At 39.5% G+C, this 18,196-nt stretch overlaps 2 protein-coding genes across 4 annotated transcripts in view; both read left to right on the top strand.

The window, feature by feature from the left end:
• The window catches only part of IFNGR1 (interferon gamma receptor 1), a 32,046-nt gene extending 19,714 nt beyond the window's left edge, over nucleotides 1–12,332 (top strand). For 2 of the 3 annotated variants that reach the window (XM_027633533.1, XM_027633525.1), the window contains exon 7: nucleotides 609–1,670. In XM_027633533.1, coding sequence (XP_027489334.1) covers nucleotides 609–1,112 — 504 coding nt within the window. In that variant the 3' untranslated portion in view covers nucleotides 1,113–1,670. Of the gene's footprint in view, nucleotides 1–608; nucleotides 1,671–12,243 lie in introns of those variants that run through there. The other variant, XM_027633540.1, reaches the window with a different exon arrangement.
• On the top strand, nucleotides 12,324–17,893 carry IL22RA2 (interleukin 22 receptor subunit alpha 2). Its single transcript, XM_027633548.1, is given in 7 exon segments — nucleotides 12,324–12,362; nucleotides 12,364–12,439; nucleotides 13,375–13,525; nucleotides 14,354–14,532; nucleotides 15,800–15,969; nucleotides 16,404–16,562; nucleotides 17,629–17,893. Coding segments are annotated over 6 exon segments (771 nt in total). The 3' UTR covers nucleotides 16,560–16,562; nucleotides 17,629–17,893.
• Nucleotides 17,894–18,196: the final 303 nt, after the last annotated feature.

Raw genomic sequence — 18,196 nt, 5'->3', positions numbered from 1 at the left:
ATTTCAGGATTGTCTTCCCTTTTCCTTAAAATAAAAGATTAGCTAAGCATACAATGTTCACCGTGCAATTGCTTAATCATACATGTCCAGCTACAGCTACTGATTAACAACTAAAGTTTGATTCAAATCTTGAGCGGCTTGTTATCAGGTATACATAAAGGTTCTTGTGCCATTTTCAGTCTCTTTCTAAAGTTTGCTCCCCTCCCAGTTGAGACAGTTGTCAGAAATTGTTACAATCATTGTAAGTTACACTCATTAACTATGAAGTATGAAAGCTTTCCCTAGTCAATTGAAGATTATTATGTCTTTTTCTTCTTTTGCTATTTTCCTTTACATTGAAAACTTCAAATGACTTAAAATACAGTGGGTGACATGAAATGGATTTGATCCTTGCAAATGTGTTTGCACAGAGAAAGCATTTTTGAGAAATTGCATAAAAGTTTCAATGAAACAGTTGGAAAACATGGATATAGGCTAATGACTGTGCCCTATTCTAATTTTGCAAATTTATTTTGGGATTGCTTATAATGACCTTAAATTTGTATTATCAACTTGTATCTTTTTTTAACCTCTAAACTGAAAGTGATTTTTTTTTTTTTTCATTTAAGGTCAGTGTGATGAGAAATCTAAATAAAGACACCTTACCTATAAGGCCAAAATCGGAGGGAAAGTATATATCTGTAATAAGCTTCATGTCAGGCCAGTCAGCATTGCCAGTGAATGGTGAAGTAACCTTGCTGGAGATAGAGCCAGAAGAAGAAACTGTTAGTCCTAAGAATTCCGACGAAGGAGAATCTTCTGTTCCTACCCCAGAGGCACCAGCCAAAGCAGAAGAGGAGACTGTGCAGGAAACCACAGAGGAGGTATCTTTTGATGCTGATGAACAGAATTACAAAGTAAAAGAGAGTTATTTCATTTCTGACAGTAGCCAAATGGATATATGCAGTAACTCTTCAGGTACAGAGGTTTCTCCCACAGAAACACAGCAAAAAGTCATTCCAAGCAGCTGTTTCAAGTTTTCTGGCTATGACAAGCCTCATGTTCCATTAGATATGTTGATGATAGATGTTGGTGAAGAACAGTCTGTGAATACTTACAGGCCAACTGAGTAACCAGGATAACCGAAGTGTTTAGCCAGAGGTTTAACTCAGGAGAAACAACATTACTGAAGATTATGGAAAATCTGGGTTAAATTGTGAACATCTGCAAGTTGTACTTCTTCTGATCCAACCAAAGTAACCAGTACACAAGTGAAAGTAGTGCCTGAAAATTGCATAAAAAATGTAGGGAAATTTCATAATAACCACTTTTAGAAGTGTTTTTGTATGATATAATTTAGTATTTCCTATTTGAAATAGTATTCTGTGTTTTTTAACAATACTCTACAGGAAACATACCATTAGTCACTTCTGTTTCAGATCCTTTTCAAAATTGTGTCGATGAACACAGTGCTGAAGAAGTCCTTTATTTGATTATGATAGAGATGTGCAAGAAACGTTTGAGAGTTTTTCCCATTATTGGAGGTGCCCTCTTGATTGTCTTCTTCTCTTGAGTATTTTTATATTAAATGCTAATATTTCTTTTAAGGACAAGTATGATTATAAGCTCTTCCTGTATAATTTAAGAATTTGATTCCATATTAAAGAAGTAGGGAGTAATGGCCATAAACTGAAAATACACAAAGTTGCACCTCAACATGGGGAAGAACTTCCTTACACTGAGGGTGGCAGAGCACTGGAGCAGACTGCCCAGGAAGGTCGTGGAGTCTCCCTCTCTGGAGACATTCAAAACCCACCTGGACGTGTTCTGTGTCACCTACTCTAGGTGACCCTGCCTTGGCAGGGGGGTTGGTCTGGATGATCTCCAGAGGTACCTTCCAACCGGATTTCCTGACTATGGGAAAGAACCAGTTACTTGTAGTTTTTCCTGTGACTGGAAGTAGGTTACTAGAATCATAGAATATCCTGAGTTGGAAGGGACCCATAAGGATCGTCGAATCCCAACTCCTGACCCTGTACAAGACAGCCCCAAGAATCACATCATGTGCCTTAGAGCATCATCCAAATGCTTCTTGAACTCTGTCAGGCTTAGTGCTGTGACCACTTCCTTGAGGAGCCTGTTCCAGTGTCCATCCACTTCACCCTCTGGGTGAAGAACCCTTTCCTAATATCCAACCTAAACCTGCCCGAAACGGTATCATGCCATTCCTTTGGGTCCTGTCACTGGTAACCACAGAGAGGAGATCAGTGCCTGCCCCTCCTCTTCCCCTCATAAGGAAGTTGTAACTGCGATGAGGTCTCCCCTCAATCTCCTCCAGGCTGAATAGACCAAATGCCCTCAGCTGCTCTTTATACGGCTTCCCCTCAAGGCCCTTCACCATCTTTGTAGCCCTCCTTTTGATTCTTTCAGGATCATCGCTTCATAGATTTCAGTTAATTAGCAGGAGACATTATTCTTTGTAGCTTAAGTCCTGTGACTAAAAAAAACCTACCTGTTTTTAAAACTGCTGTTATTTGAGTATGGCTACATCCATTTGGATCACCTAAATACACTGCGTAACCATGTCACATTCTGGATAATTCTGGAATGTATTAGCATGCTGGCTGATCATTATTGAAAAAAATATCTAATGGGTAGTTGCACAAATTCTTCAGAAAATGTTTTCAAAATTCAAAAGCCTATTTCTTCTGGGACATTTTTATCATGATTCTTAGAACAATATAATCCTTAAATAGAAATCAATAGGACTTCTTCCAAACATGTTTTCTAGCAGGTTGAAAATTACTACCATGTTTCCCCTTTTTATGATGTAACTCAGGAACTACACAAAATCACCTCCCTCTAAAGACAACAGAAAAATAATGTGGTAAGTTGTAGTTCATAAGCTATTGTCATCTGACAGCTTTCTGAATTCTGTAGTATAGAGATTGTAGTTTTGAAAACTGAGGGATAAAGATCTTATCTTTTTATATTTTTTTAATAATTAAAATCCATGCAATCCATTTATTTACCCTTAGTCAAGATATGATAGGTATTTTCTATTTGTAGGATATGTTTACAGTAGTTATTAATGGAGCTTAGTTCAGAACAAAAGGATGCTTTACAGACACAAGTTAGTCCATTTGTACAAAATTGTATCTTTGTTTTAAAAGATATTTTTATAGGATTATCAGAAGTGTTAACATGTTAGAGCAGATGGTTTTGAAGGAAAACCAATGTCATAGTACTTCTGTCCTTATATTTCTCAGTGATACGAGTATTCTTAAGATGAAGTTAGCCTACACAGCAGTTTCTGAGCTTCTTCCATTCCTGCATATATCAGATATTGACCACAGTGATACAAAAGATTTAAAGACAATAGCTATTTTTCACATCACTGCACACAGGAAGGTAACAGATTGCTTAGCAGGATTTTGATAATTGTAGATAAAGCCAAATCAAGCACGTGAATTTTGTAGTTATGCTGTAATGGAAAACCCGACTCAAAAGACTTTGGTATTTGTTAGCTGGCTGTGATTTGTTTCTGCATTGTATTCAAACATAGTGAGACTGCCTAGCAGCTTTTTCAATGTCACCTTCTGAGTTGAGTTCCTAGAAGGCAATGCTCAGTGACTTACTGCTTGGGATCCATTAATGTGTAGGTATCTCCATGGCAGAAGTGCAGAAAACAACTCTCTTGGTGTTACAAGAAGGCTTTTTGAAAATCAGCATTAATTTGCATTTGAAACTACAACTGAACTGACCTTTCAGTTAATGATGTGGTTTGTATCTGAAGCTTCTAACTGTCTATCTGCTAAGGAGATGAGCAGCTGCATCTTGTGCGGAGCTTGGAGTTGATGTAATTTCTTTCTGGGTTTGGAGGTTTGTTGATAAATATGAACTGTAATAAATACCTCAGGACTTTATAAATGTCAGGTAACTGTTTTAAGTTAAACTTTGCTCAGAAGGGATAAATAGAAACTGTGAAGGTACCTTGGTTTGGGGAAGAAGTTTCTGGGTATCTTCTTTGCAACTGCTCAGAGTATTATATCTACTTGCAATTAGTAGTTGGTTTTCCTTCTGTCAGTCTTGCCCAAAAAAAAATATATTGATGTTCTCCAAGAAGGGCAGGAATTAACCGTGGTTCCATTTGATATATCTGCCTCAAAGCCAAGATCCTGTCAGAAGCATGTAATTTCCTGGAAAATTAAATTTACATTCTTAGCAGTGCATGTGGAAACCCTGGTGCTGTTAGGAGCTAAGACTCAGCGTCTTAGATTTGTGTGAACATGAGAGATCACTAGGTGTTTTACGTTCTAGAAGGTTCTCCTTTGCTGCCACACTGGAAGAGGAATGCAGATAGATGCATTTTAAAACCAAGTGACTGTCTCAGATTCTTTTCTCTTCCTCCTGCAATACAACTACATTGTATATTGCTCTCAATCTTTCAAGTCATAAGTAGTTGTGTGTGAGTAAAACGACCCAGCCAGGAGCTAGGACATAATTAAGAACAACAGTGTTAAGATCAATAAGATGAATAAGAAATAACACAGAAATAAATCATAAACATATGGGAAAACTTAGTCACGTGTAATGGAAAGGCACTGTTATTTTGTAAGCTGAAAATCAAGAACAGTAACATGAGTGCTTTTTACTGTACCACATATATATATATATATATATACACACATATGCACACAACTGACATCCTCTTGTAATATCACAAGGTTAAATGTATTTTTAATGAAAATTTGTGAACTCTAATTACAAAAACCCCTGAATTAGCACCATCCCTGCAGATCTGTCTTCTGTGTACTGTGTACTTAACAAGTAGCCAATAGCACAAGAGTAGTTTAGATGTTTAAATTGTTCAGGCCAGCTTACAGGTTTTATAATTGTGAAATAAAGTTCAAGAGTGCACAAAGCATGAGATTCTTTTATTAGCTTTGACTACCTGAAAATGTGAGGCCACAGTGGGACAACGATGTCTTTCCAGGTCATTAAGCTCTCTTTCTCCCAGTCTTGTTTTCAGCAGTTGTCAGTAGTGGTATTGAGAGCCTAAAAACAGGGCAAGTGCCTCATAATATCTCTGTTAGAATACAATCCAGCAGCTTGCAGGGTGAGGACTTCTTGGGACAAGGAAATTGGAATGTCTTTCTAGCTACAGCTAGTTAGCTTTGCGTTTGCAGTTCTGTAGTACCAAGTACCTGAGCAACGTACGTGCAGTTGGGAAGCTGTCAGGGAGTATTTATCTGTGCATTTTCACCTAATTAAGTTAGTTTATTTTAAGAAATTAATATTCTTGTGATTAAGAGGTGAGCTTCTGGATATTTGTGCAGAGTACCTTGACATAGGATATGGAAGTGCCTAACATTTACAGATTCAAAATAACTTAATATTCATGCCTTTTACGGACCTATCAGCTATTCAGTATGACACACTTAGAAAGTTTCACTACTTCAGACTTTTTCAGGTGATTTTTACTCTTGTCCTGACTGCTCAGCATTCCTCCCTTCCTCTCTCCTAGAAGCGATTTGGGATGTACTATAGCACTCCAAAATATCATATCCTATGTAAAAGAAATTGCATCACAAAAATTTGGCCTAATACTTGACAACATTTCTAAGAACTTCTTCAGTGCTTGTTCTCGAGTGGACATTGTAATTTTTTATCATTAGATCTGCAATTAACAGTGAAGTAATGTGGCAGTACTGTGTGCTGGCACAGCAGTATCAAATCTTCTGCTTTTATATGGTTTTCCACCTGAATCAGCAATGTAGTTTAAAAAACATAATTTTTGTCAAATCTGCTGACATCTGTGGAAACAAGACACCATGAAGGGTCCTGGTTGCCTAGAAGAGACATGCTTTTTTGTATGTAGTGCTTCATTAGAAGATTGCAGGAAAAGAAAATTGCGTGAGAAGACCTGTTTTTCTCAGGGATAGGAGTAACCAGTTGCTCTGAAGTGATGCCATCTAAACAGTTGAGTATTAATAAGTAAAAGATGTTGTACTTGGTTCAAATTAATAGTTTCAGCATGCCTAAAAAAAAACCAAAAACCCAAAAAGCGAAAACATGCAACCAAAACAGCAAACCAAATACAAAGCACCTTTCATTTCATGAAATAAATGACTTGCATAGATTTCTTCAGTGTTCTTTTTATAATTTAGTCCTCTAATTATGAAGTCCTTGTTTATTAATACTCTATGTTCTCTAAATGGATACAACCATTGGGCTGAAGTGTGTAATTGAAATGTTGTAAATACTGTACATTTGAAATGTTTTTATATGAAAATATAATCTCAGAAGAAGAATGTGTGTCGTTGCCTCTTTGTTAGCTTTTGTTCTGAAGACTAAATCTGCTTTTGAAGATGGCTGAGTTCATGTTACTTATGTAGTGTATGCTTGAGCATTATTGAAAATCAAAACACTGTTTGAGGGAGATGTGTGTGGCAAATATGTGTGCCTAATTAGATGTGGCCAGTTACTGTATTCTGTTTACCAGCTACATCATCAGCTTTGCAATTTCTTTTTTGCACTTTGACAGTGTTGATGCAGCCTGCAGTAACTTCAGTCCAGTTCTGTTGCTTGACCCTGGAGACTCTCCTTATGTTCTATTTAAAAATTATGGACAAGGATTATGATTAAATGGTTGCACCATTTGAATGGATTAGTTGCTGCAGAGTGAGGAAAGCTGGCCTTCCTTGAAACTCTTGCTAATAGAAATTTAAATGATCACAGAAGTCTCATTTGTGTCATGTTTTTATTTCTACTGTCCAGTCACACCTTGAAAGTGGAAAAGCGTTACAAACAGATGATGAGCAGGCAAACCAGGTGGTTCTGCCAGCCAGCTCGCTATGTGTTCTGCAAAATTAATCCTGCAGTTGTCAAATATTTGCAATGTACACAGTAGAATGTCAGGTTTGATCTGGCTTTTTCCTGTGCTGACATCATTTGAATAAGACAGACTCAGAAAGGCTGCTTAAACAACTTACAGCCCTTCAAAAATACCCTTCCACGGAGAGTAAATACAATCCTTTCAGACTGAAAATACAGAGTGAAAAGACTACAGATAAATACACACTGTATTTTCTTTCTGGGTATGACTGTTTTGTGTTACCCCAAAATCTGAATAGAAGTTGCCACAGAACACTGTGAATTTGGGTTGTGAAAGTACAAAGAATTACTTTATCTGTTGCTTCAGGGTGCACGGCAAAACTAGCAATTTTATTTTACATACACAAAACTTCATTTCCTCTAAGAAGAATATGGAACAAAGCTTTTTGTCATTAGGAATCACACAGTGATCAAAATTTTCTGGTTAAATGGTCACATTGCAGTAGACTCGAAACTAACACCTCTGAGAAGTGTGAAAACCAGTTCCGCTAAGTATGGAGCGTTCTGTCCTGAAAACCTCAGCACGCTGATTCCTGAATGCTCAGGAACTATATCTACACAAGATCTGAAACATTGTATTTATTAAAAAAAAAAAAAAAGGCTTGTAAAACTACAGTGTGTATATTCAATAGTAGTTTGGAGATAGTGGTGGTTAAAGACTTGTTAAAATAGACTTCTGGTCTAGAGTTTGTGCTCCTGCACAACCACAGAACTGAGCCACAGGCTAGAACATGTGATGCTTAAAAACTTCTACCTGCAGAAGAGATGAGTGAAAGGCAGGTTTTGTTTTTTTTTTTATTTCTGGTGGTTTTTTCCCTTGGCCAGGGAAACTCCTGGAACTTGGATCTTTCCAGGGTTTATTGCCCAGAGTGGCTACCAGAAGTTTTGATTACAGATGTGGAGACAGGCACTCCAGTTCTTCCCGTCTTTTTCTCTGAATGCATGCCTTCCAGCCTCCTGGCCTTGTGCTGTGTGGTGAGTCAGCCTGGTGCAGTCTGCGGACTAGACAGGACTTTGGTACAGAGATTTCCAACCACTGCCTACAAGATGAATGTGTGAATCGTATCCTACCCACACTACTGATGTTTCAGGAGTTGCCTCAGCTGCCTCTGGTGGCAGTGTGTCAGAGAGCACAAGAATTTGCACTACCAGGCTTTGAGCCTTCCTTTCTTTAATAGGTGGACCAAGAAAGCATGAGCAATGTTTGTGTTGTACCTCTCCAGACTTATCTGGGGTTTGTACTGGCTGACTGAGCACCTGGTACCTTTCCTATACTATTAAGATTACTTAAGCAAACCCAACAAATTGTGGAATATTAATTCCACATGTCTCCAAGTTAGTAGTTTTTTTGTCTGCAGATAATTTGGTGAGGGATCCACAATGTAAAGAAAAGTGGGTCTTTTCTCAATGTCTTAAACAAACTACAGCACTCCTTATGGCTAGAAAAAGTATAATCATATGGCTTTGGAAATGAGGAAAAACTGACAATTTTTTAAGGGAACCTGTCATTTAAATAAAATGTTTTGAGCTATTGTGGGGTTTCGTATTAATTTCAGTTCCTAATACATGTTGGTGTTGGCTACTAACTTCCTGGTGCAATTCAGTGTCTTGCACATTTTTAAATAAATACTTCATGTGCAAATAATGACTTGCTATTTGCAAGCCTTCAGCAGATCTTCATCTTTGATATGTTCAAATGTCTTACTATCTAGGTGCAGCTACAGCATTGGGAATTTCTAACTGTAATCTTTAAGATGTTGACCCAAGCCCTTTAACAGTGAGTGCTGAAGAGGTTGTACCTGTGGCAGAAAGCAGGGAAAGCACGCACTGTGCAGTGAAAGTCTACCTCTCTTCCTCAGAAACTTCTCTGTGGGAACTCATGTGATGCAATGCCTCTTCCTTAAAGAGCAGGGAAGAAAAATGTGAAAAGTCCCTCCTGCCTGACTGTGGGTGTTTACTTTCTTTTTTTTTGTGTGTGTGGTGTAGAGATTCATTTTCCCTGTCCCCACTGAGCTGGTGAAGCCCTGCTGCACCTGACACACCAGAAGAGGCTGAGGGAGCTGAATCCCTTCAGCCAGGAGAGGTGGCACTCAGGAGAGATCTAACTGCAGTAGCCAACTATAACAAACATTTGCAGAAATGAGGGATTTTTCTCCGAGACCCCCAGTAAAAACACAAAAACCAGCTGTCATAAATTGCAGCAGGGGAATCCCACTAGGATATGCAGGAGGAAACTCACACTGAAAGTGATTAAGTATAGGATAAATTTGCCATTAGCCTTGTGCTGAGCATTAGGCTGGACTGAAAGACCTCCAGAGTCCCGTCCTAAGACAGGTTTTCCTGTGAGTCCACACTGGCTGTTTAGAAAAGACTGAAAACTCTGGCTCCAATTGTGACTAGTCTTTAGGTCCAGAGTAATGTGAACTACTCATTTTTTTAATTTTTGTGTGAAATGCCAGACACGAGAGAGACTTACCTGGCCTCTGCCAGTTACTAGAAGTATTTTCTGTATGCTTTGGGAATTTCTCCCCTTTCTGCATCCTCCCGCACACTCATTCAGGTATTTAAGAAAAACCCACCCTCATATCCACTGCAAATATCAGAGACTCACAGCCCAAGGTCATGCTACAGTAACAGTTTCAGGGTTAAATTGTCTCCTCTTATGTGTGGAAAATAACTCATTCAAGGGAAAAAGAAAGAAAAGGAATAACCAAGGAGATGGTGCTATGAAGTGGGATGAATCAGGCAACTTTCAGCAAGAATGTACTTGTGAAATGTACTTGTGAATGTACTTGTACTTTACCTCTGTGTAGCAATACTTTGTCCTCAAGAGAAAAAAAGCTGTTTTCCCAGCATTGTGATAGGTTTCAATTCCAGGAATGGAAAAGATCCTCATGCCCAGAGTTCTATATTGGTTCACAAAAACATCAGTTCTGCTTTTTCACAGTAGTTTGTATCAAAAAGGTGCTTCAGTGTGTAAGCTGGGATGAGCTAATAGCATAACTACTTATGTGGATTCTGCTGGAGAAAGTAATATATATTGACTTTTCATTTCTTCATAAAGTTCAGAGCACCCTTAATATTGTTTTTAAAAATTCTTGTATTTTAAATGGCATTGCAGTGCACATCGTCCTGTAGTGTTCCTCAATTTTTTTAAAAATGTACTATATACATATTCTATGAAACTCGAGACATATGTGTCTGTATGTATCTATATGTGTGTGTGTAGCTGGTCCTTCTTTGACTGCAGTAATATTTATCACAGAAAGCCCTGAAGCAGCATGGCTGAAGCTGATGAGTAGCACAACATTACAGATCCTGATAACCTGCTATAACAATAACAACCAAATTTCTATGAAGAGTTACCAATTAATGCAGAAAGCTGAACCCAGTTGCAGATAAAACACTATCAGAGTGCAGTACGCATGAAACCATGAGTTCTTCCATGTGACAGGTGTTTCTTGCCCCATTTCACCACGTGGCAGAGCAGGTTTTTTTCTGAGCAAAACCCACCGGCGCCAGACAGGCTGGCCCTCAGTTCTGCATTCGTAGGAGGAACCACCATCAAAAGCAATTTTGGCAAAGGTCCACACTTCAGCTCCTGGCAATGGGCTGTTACGTGGGGTATGGGAAGGTGTGTTGGTACTATTTGAGTAAACAAATACGTGACCTGTGACTAAACTTTGATGAGCTTTCAGTCTAGTGATTGGTTTGTAAAAGTTCCCTATTCCCGCACTTGAGCTCATATAACATGACGAAATACTAATTGCATTTGGTGTGGGGAACTACTTAAAGGTCACTGAATTTTGAAAATGTGTTTGGGAAATGGATAGATAAAAAATTTACAGCCAGGGTAGACTTTCTGCTTTCTGCCTTCATTTTGGTAGGTGTTTTTTCACTTCATTTCTTCTCAATTCTTTAATTCCCTTAATTGGTTTGACTAATTAATTATTCAAAGCTACATAGTTAGCATTTTAGTATATCTGCTGCAGATTTAGTGCTGGTATAATGAGGTATAGGTGATCAGCTGAACTGAGAGGCTGTGCCCAAGGTCAGCTTCTTGATTAGATGTTGTCCAGTTTGCTGAATATAACTGGTTGCTTTTAAATAAAGAATATCTTCATTTGAATCAGAACTTGCACTTTTTCAACCTGACAAGTGTTTTGCCTCCACCTTTTCCCAAAGCAAAGATGATTCTCTGACAAATTTTTTTTGTCTGCAGACAGATGGTCTTCACATCCATTACTCCTTTGGTGGGAGTTGTTACATAGTGCTGCTTTAAGTAATACAAAATTTGCATTTTTCTCTTCTTGCCTGTCATCATGAGTTTGCAAAAAGAGAATCCTGACTTTTGCCTAGTTGTAGTGCATGAGCAGCGAAGCACTGGTGGGTGTCAGCATCAGGGAGTTTTCTGAGAGGGAATCATGAGGGGCAAGGCCAGGCAGGAGGGCCAGCAAGCTCCCAGCTGCCTCCAGTAGCACCACATCCACCACCAGCAACCGACTTGGCTGAGTTTTCCATACATCCCAGGAGCACAAAACTCCTCTCCCAACCAGGCAGGAATGCACATGGCATTAAAGCACTAGTAAGTACAAAGTGAGATTTTTTTTTGGCTGGGAGCCCTGGCATCTCCAGCCTTGGGGTCAAGCTTGTAGGGATGCACATATTGGGAAGACAGGATTCAGATGACAGCACTGACAAATGCCAATATTTGTGCAGGCAGTGTTGCAGCACACCTGCACCAGTTGGGGCATATGACTGGCAGTTTGAAAGTCCAACCCAGAGAGGCACTTTGGCCCAGTGGGCTGGGCTTACCTTCTCATTCCCTGTTAGGAGGCTGGTAGTCTCGCAGCCTCCCATCATCTCTCCAGCAGCCCGTGTGGTGTGAACGTGCTGCCCAACAGCCAGCAGGAATTTCACAGCCCCTCATTCTTCTAATGATACACTCCTAGATGATGTCCTGCTGTGAACGCACCTGCAAACTCTGTCTCTTGCATTTGACCCAGAGGCAGTCCATCAAACCAGAGGACAACCCTTGGGTAGGTCTTTTATATGTTTGCAGCAAAATTTCTTGTGTTCTTCAGCTGTGAGCAACTAGTGAGCTGAAATATAAATAAACAAATAAATAAATAAATAAATAGATGAATAATTTAATAGATAAAAAAGATGGCAAGCAAGCAAGCTTCTGTGATAAATTTATGGGATAAAACAATACTGACAGATGTCATTTGGGAATTAGTGTCTTTAAAAAAGGACCTTATTTATGATGGTTTGCTTCATAATTAGTTCCAAACTTCAGCATGACCACAACTGCCAAGTAAGAATGATTGCTCGTTTTTAATTTAGAGCAACTCATATGTTTTCCAGCTAAATTAAACCAAACTGGGGAATTTGGAAAACCACTGAGGGGAAGTCTGGAGTGGTTAACAATTACTTCCTCATAAGACATGCCCAAGAGGAAGAGAGGTGCTTTTCAGTCATGGAGCTGCTCTCCTAAGCATGAGGAGGATCATGCTTTCCTTCCTGTGCTTACTGATGCACCTGCTTCAGGATGAGATAACTTGTAAGTAAGAGCTTTTCGCTCTTTTCCTATGTGGGGAGGGGGGGAGGGGGCAGGTCCTGTTTTTGAATCTCTGGATGAGTCAAGAAATCTCTGGATCTTTTGCTGAGTTTTAAAAGTCTGGTCGCTTTCAAATTAGTCTGTTATTTTATCTTTCAAGGTTCTGAAATACAGATAAAACAAGCATGTTACCCGTTAGATTTTTTCGTGGCTGTATTACCAGTTTCAGTTCAGCCAGTACAAGTCTTACCAGATTTTGTGATATGCCAGGGAAAAAGCTGCTGTCATCTAGGTTGCAAAACCCAGAAAAATACTAGGATTTGGACGTTTCAGAGAGGTTTTTAACTGATTCTGTCAGTAATATTGCACTTTGAAAACAGATGACCTTAAAAACTGTCAGACAGCAGACAGGAAAAGCAGTGAAACTCAGGTTATTGTTTATTAGGCAAGAGCTGGTAAATGCAACTGTGGCAACAGTTAAAAGAGCTATAATCTCTTCAGGTTAAAGCTGAACACAGAGAAAAGAGCATTTGACTTTTAACTACTGAATGGGCTGCTTACTGCAGACTCTGTGAAGAGATCCAAAGGATTTGTTTCCTGGGATGTGCATGAGGCATCTTACGCAGCAGTTAACTCACTAAGGAAAAAAACCCACAAAAATTTAAAAAACCACAAACAAACAAACAAACAAACAAACAAAAACCAACAAAAAAACCCCACCCAGACAGTCCACATAAAAGTGTTCCTTTCATAGTACTAAATGTGCTTCCTCTGTAACTACTAGATCTCATGACTTGGAACGTTTTGATCGTGACATCCAGGAGATTTAATTTCCCTCTGTGGTCTGCTAGTCACAAAACCAAATACCCCCATGATTTCAATACAGAGGAGCGTGTCTGGGACAAACACATTATATTATCATTCCATATTATTTGCAGCACTTTTACTTACGGAAAACCAAGACCTGCAAGACTCGATTAAGCCGCAGAAGGTAGAGTTTCGTTCGTTAAACTTCAACAGCACTTTGCATTGGCAGCCTGGGTGGGCCAGAGAGGCAAGAGACACACTCTACTTTGTGCAGTATAAAGTGTAAGTACCAGGGGAACTCCAGCCTCCCACTGTGCCAGGGCCTATCCCTGCAGGCCACATCAAAAGGATTTCTCAGATGACATGGGATATTCTCCTCATACCTGGGGAACAGCCATGTCCCGCTTGGCTGCCAGCTCTCAGTTGTCACTGCACTTATCAATTAATATTCCATAAGGTGCAGCCAAGCAGCATGAGGCAGACAAGGAACAAGCACCTCCAGCAATATGCTCTGTATCCTCATTGCACCGCAGAGTTGAAGAAAAATGTAGGTTGCAGGGGACCTCTGAAGGTCACTGGGTCCAACAGCCTGCCGGAAGCATGTCTGGCTAGGTAAAGTTCTTCCGCAATAGGACATTAAAGGTGTTTCAGTGGCCCACCTTGCCCACGACAGTGTCTCAGGGTGCCTTGGATGGCAAGCTTGAGGCAACACTAGGGGCTGGTCGTCAGGGTCTGCTCCCATCCCTGGTGCACCTGGTGAGTGCCTGAAATCATCATTGCCCTTGAGAAATTACCTGGTGAAATCTGGCATTCTGCTCATTGTTGAACACACCGGCTAAACCAAAGCTTACCTGCCTCTTCCACGGGGCAAGTGAGAGGTGGCTTCCTACAGGGCTGGTGACCCATGTCTCTGCTTTAGGTATCTTTCAGAAAAAAACAAAAACCTGTAGCTCCCAAATGCCCATGAAATCAACCTTCTCTGTCATCAAATTGAAAGCAGTAAATTTCCACTGGTGTCAGTGACACTGAAGTAAAACAGAGGGCTAACAATCTGCATGGACCCAGTTGGTGATAGCTAAAGTTTACATCCTTCCTTCTCTTTCTCCATAGTTATGGGCAGACCACATGGCAAAACAAAGATGACTGCTGGGGCATTCAAAGCCATGTCTGTGACCTAACACATGAGACCTCTGACATCCGGGAGCCTTACTACGGAAGAGTGAAAGCTGCATTGGCTGGTGTCTATTCCAACTGGAGCCTCAGCTGCAGATTCACTCCCTGGCGAGAAAGTAAGTGCAAACATATGGGTCTCTCAGAAAGGAATTTGATCTTCTAAGGCATGAAATGCATAATTTCTGCTCACAATTTGCAAGCTTCCTTTTCTAGCTACAAAGCTGTACCTAAAGAAGTTTTGAGTCAATTGCTCCCAGGTGAAGTGTTATACTAAAATAATTTTTCCCACACTTGAAAGCCAACCAATTATGGCTAAATGGGCACTTACCAATAGTTAGGAGATCAAAAGTGCCCAGCTCCCTTTAATTCACATTGCCCTCTTCCTCAGGGCATGGAACTATATTAATTATTTTCAGCCAGTTTTCAAGCAGCTAGAAGGACAGTACACAAGATGGAAAAAAGGAAACATACCCTTCTTGGGGCAAAAAGAGAGCTGAGTGCTGTGTGGCCACTATTCTCCTCACATTTATGTGTTTTCCTCACTTCAGCAAAGGACATAGAACAGACATGTGCCAAGCTTTTAGTTAGTTCTGTCATTATAATGCCATAGGATGTTAGAAATGGAGGACTGTCCAAACACTGAACAGTACCAGCCTACCTACCCAAAAGTTCCCCATGAATTAACCAATTTTTCCTCACTGGTCAATACAAAATTGAATTGTCAACGTGGGTCACTTCGCAGCTCTGCAGTGCAAACTACCTTGAGCCTCCTGCACAAATGAAACCACAAGCTTTGATATAAAGCAGTACCTTGCAGCAGCAATAGCCCATCTTGTCCTGTGCCACCTCCTCCTCCTAAAGAGATGTATGGGGCAGCTGCTGCCCTGTCTCCCCACATTTCTGGGGCTGCACACACAGGTATGCAGGAACTATCTTGAACCCTTAGCTGTGTTTAACCAAGCAGATTGCAAAAAATTTTAAAGTGATGATGGAAACTGCATTCTTGGCATAACTGAAATGATTCAAATGGATATTTTCGCAGTCCAAGCACACAGACAAATATGAGGGAAAAAGAAAATCAGGACAAAGAATCCAAAGCATTTTGCTTGACTAGGCAGCACGCAGCAACATGCAGCTCTAAGAGATTTCAAAAAGTTTGGTTCTAAGTTAGATTTACAAACACAGGAAATGTCACCCCTGAAATAGCAATAACCAAGCAATAATCACCAAGAAGGAAGAATTTATAAAGTGACTCTTTAACAGCAAATACAGCATAATATATTGTTGGCAATATGACCATTTGTTGAACGGATTCAAATTGCATTCTATGGAATATTATTAATAAACTAGAGTTGTGTTTATAGCTTTGGGTTTTTTCCTTAGCTATAATAGGACCTCCAATAGTAACTGTGGTTCATAGCAACAAATCCATTGTAGTAAAGCTCCAGCCTCCACGTTCTCCATATAAAAGGAAGAAAGGCAGCAAGATACCAATGACAAATTATTATGATCTGCTGTATCAAGTCTTCATAATTAACAACTTGCTAGATGAGGTAAGTGTATATTCAAATATGAACCCTTTACCGTTGAAAAGCCAGGAAAGTATGGGCACACCATTCTTGTTTTGCAGCTGAAATAGTCTTCTGGGATTGTGAGAGCATTGATGACTGCACAGGCATTTGTAAACAATGTAGACTTATTTTTCAGGAATAAAATTTGTTTGAGCTGAGTTGTAAATCCTCCCTGTATTATTTATCATCAGCTTAGTATTTCATACTCTAAGATCTATATTAAAAAATTGAGACAGGAGGGGAATTTGAGGGGAGGGGCAGAATTTTCTTTTAAAATCATAAATAAATTATTAATGCTGTGGACTTTGTGTAACTCCACATGCTGTTCTATACCCTCTGTTGTTAAACTTTACTCACAAATACGTTTGCTAGGGAAATGTGCTTGACTGGCTCTTTTTTCTCCACCATGTGTGAAGCAACACAGAGTCCTGGTGTATGAAGGAAAAGACAAGGTTATTAAAATAAAAGATTTGAGGCCTGGAGTCAGCTACTGCATCGTGGCTAAAATGTACGTGCCCATACTGGACCGCAGCAGTGCCTACAGCAGCAGGCAATGCACTGTGCTGCACTGACAGGTAAGTCACTAGCTGAAAGTGGAGATGACTCTGGAAGTCAAGATCACAAAGGCAGATGCTCTCCAAAAGGAGAAAATAAAGTGTGGCATAGAAACTACCATCCCATATGACAATATTAGCTAGAATTCTTACATAATCTCGGTTAGTTGCACACCAGGTAAGAATGATAAGGCCAAGGAGGTTAGAAGAATGGGATAGAAAATTATTTGCATGCTGGCACTGTCCTCAAAATTATCTCCGTGCCTTTCTTTAAACAGTTATAAATAGTATTACTTTCATTTTTTTTCTGCCAAGTAAGAATTAATTAGGAAAATGAGTTACCTCCAACTTTATTAACATGCAGTTCTCCTGCAAGCTCTGCATCTCAATTCTGTTCAGGAATTGATCTGATGGATTAATTAAAATATGCCTGCCCCCTTTTTGTAGCCACTCTTCAGTGTAATTTTTTTAAAAATAAATCAGTTATCAAATTTCATAAGTTCCTGTGGGCCAAGAGTTAGCTCCATTAGCTGGTCTGAAAATTTGTTTTTTTACTTACCTCAATCACTAGACTATCTTCAAATATTATATGCCCAGCAAACAGATTTACCATCAATCCTGTCTTGCAGGTGCAAAGGCACGGAGTGTACAAAGACCTAGCCCACAGCTGACTTCACTGGAATTGACCTTAGCAAGCTCATATCTGGGCCCTTTCTAGGGGGAAACTGAAAAAGTGTCAGAGTTTGAACCTGGGCTTCTGTTCTACCCTAATTGTTATACCTAACTATAAAAGTTTTCCTTTCTTCAGCTTCATAATATGATGCATAACATTGGTCTCTCTCGAGTCTTGGTCAGTGGATTTAGGCTAAGGAGGGAGCCCATTTCTAGGGGACATTCCTGCAGTTTTGCTCACCTTCCCAGTACTGTAAAGAGCTGGAAGCTCAGGTTAGAGCTGGGCGTCCAAACAACCTGCAGAGGTGCAGGAGGAATGCAGGAGAATGGCATGTGTTCAGTGTCAGTTCAGTTTAATACCACCCAGCTTAAATGCACACTCCAGCAGCAATTATCTTTCTCTTCCCCATTACAGGAATAATGGCAGAAGATGCTTTCCATCACAGATCCAGCTGTAAATCAACATCTGTTGTCTATGTCTGGAATACATACTTGGACACTTTTTAAACTAACCTTTGCTGCATTAAATTATTTGATTCCTCACAATCATTTTATGCTACATGAAGGTCAAGGATTGTTTGTATGTTCTATATTACAATTTATGATGGTATATATTTGCATTTTCAAAGGAAACAGTCTTGTAATATAAAAGAAAAAACATGCAAAAAGCATTTTTGGAAATATCCTTAAGATTCCTTTTAGGGTTTTTCTATTTTAAGCCTTGGAATTAAAATACAATTTATAAAATAGAAGTTTCAGATATTTTATGTCTTCTACAGTTGCAACAGAATATGTAAAAAGTGTCCGCTCTTTAAAATAAGAAATGTACAGTACAGGAGTACACCCGTGCTCACAATGTCTTCCTAGTACCCTCAACATGACATTTCTGTCAGTGAAAACAGCATGTGATTAGCCAGGAACTCATATAAATGAAAACAGGAAAGATCCTTTCTTTCACTTGATGAAAGACAATTAAAAGGAAG

The sequence above is a fragment of the Corapipo altera genome, unplaced genomic scaffold, assembly GCF_003945725.1.
Source record: "Corapipo altera isolate COAL_440 unplaced genomic scaffold, ASM394572v1 2b, whole genome shotgun sequence".
Taxonomy (NCBI): domain Eukaryota; kingdom Metazoa; phylum Chordata; class Aves; order Passeriformes; family Pipridae; genus Corapipo; species Corapipo altera.
The sequence above is the reverse complement of the archived record's forward strand: the minus strand, read 5'-3'. Positions and strand labels throughout refer to the sequence as shown.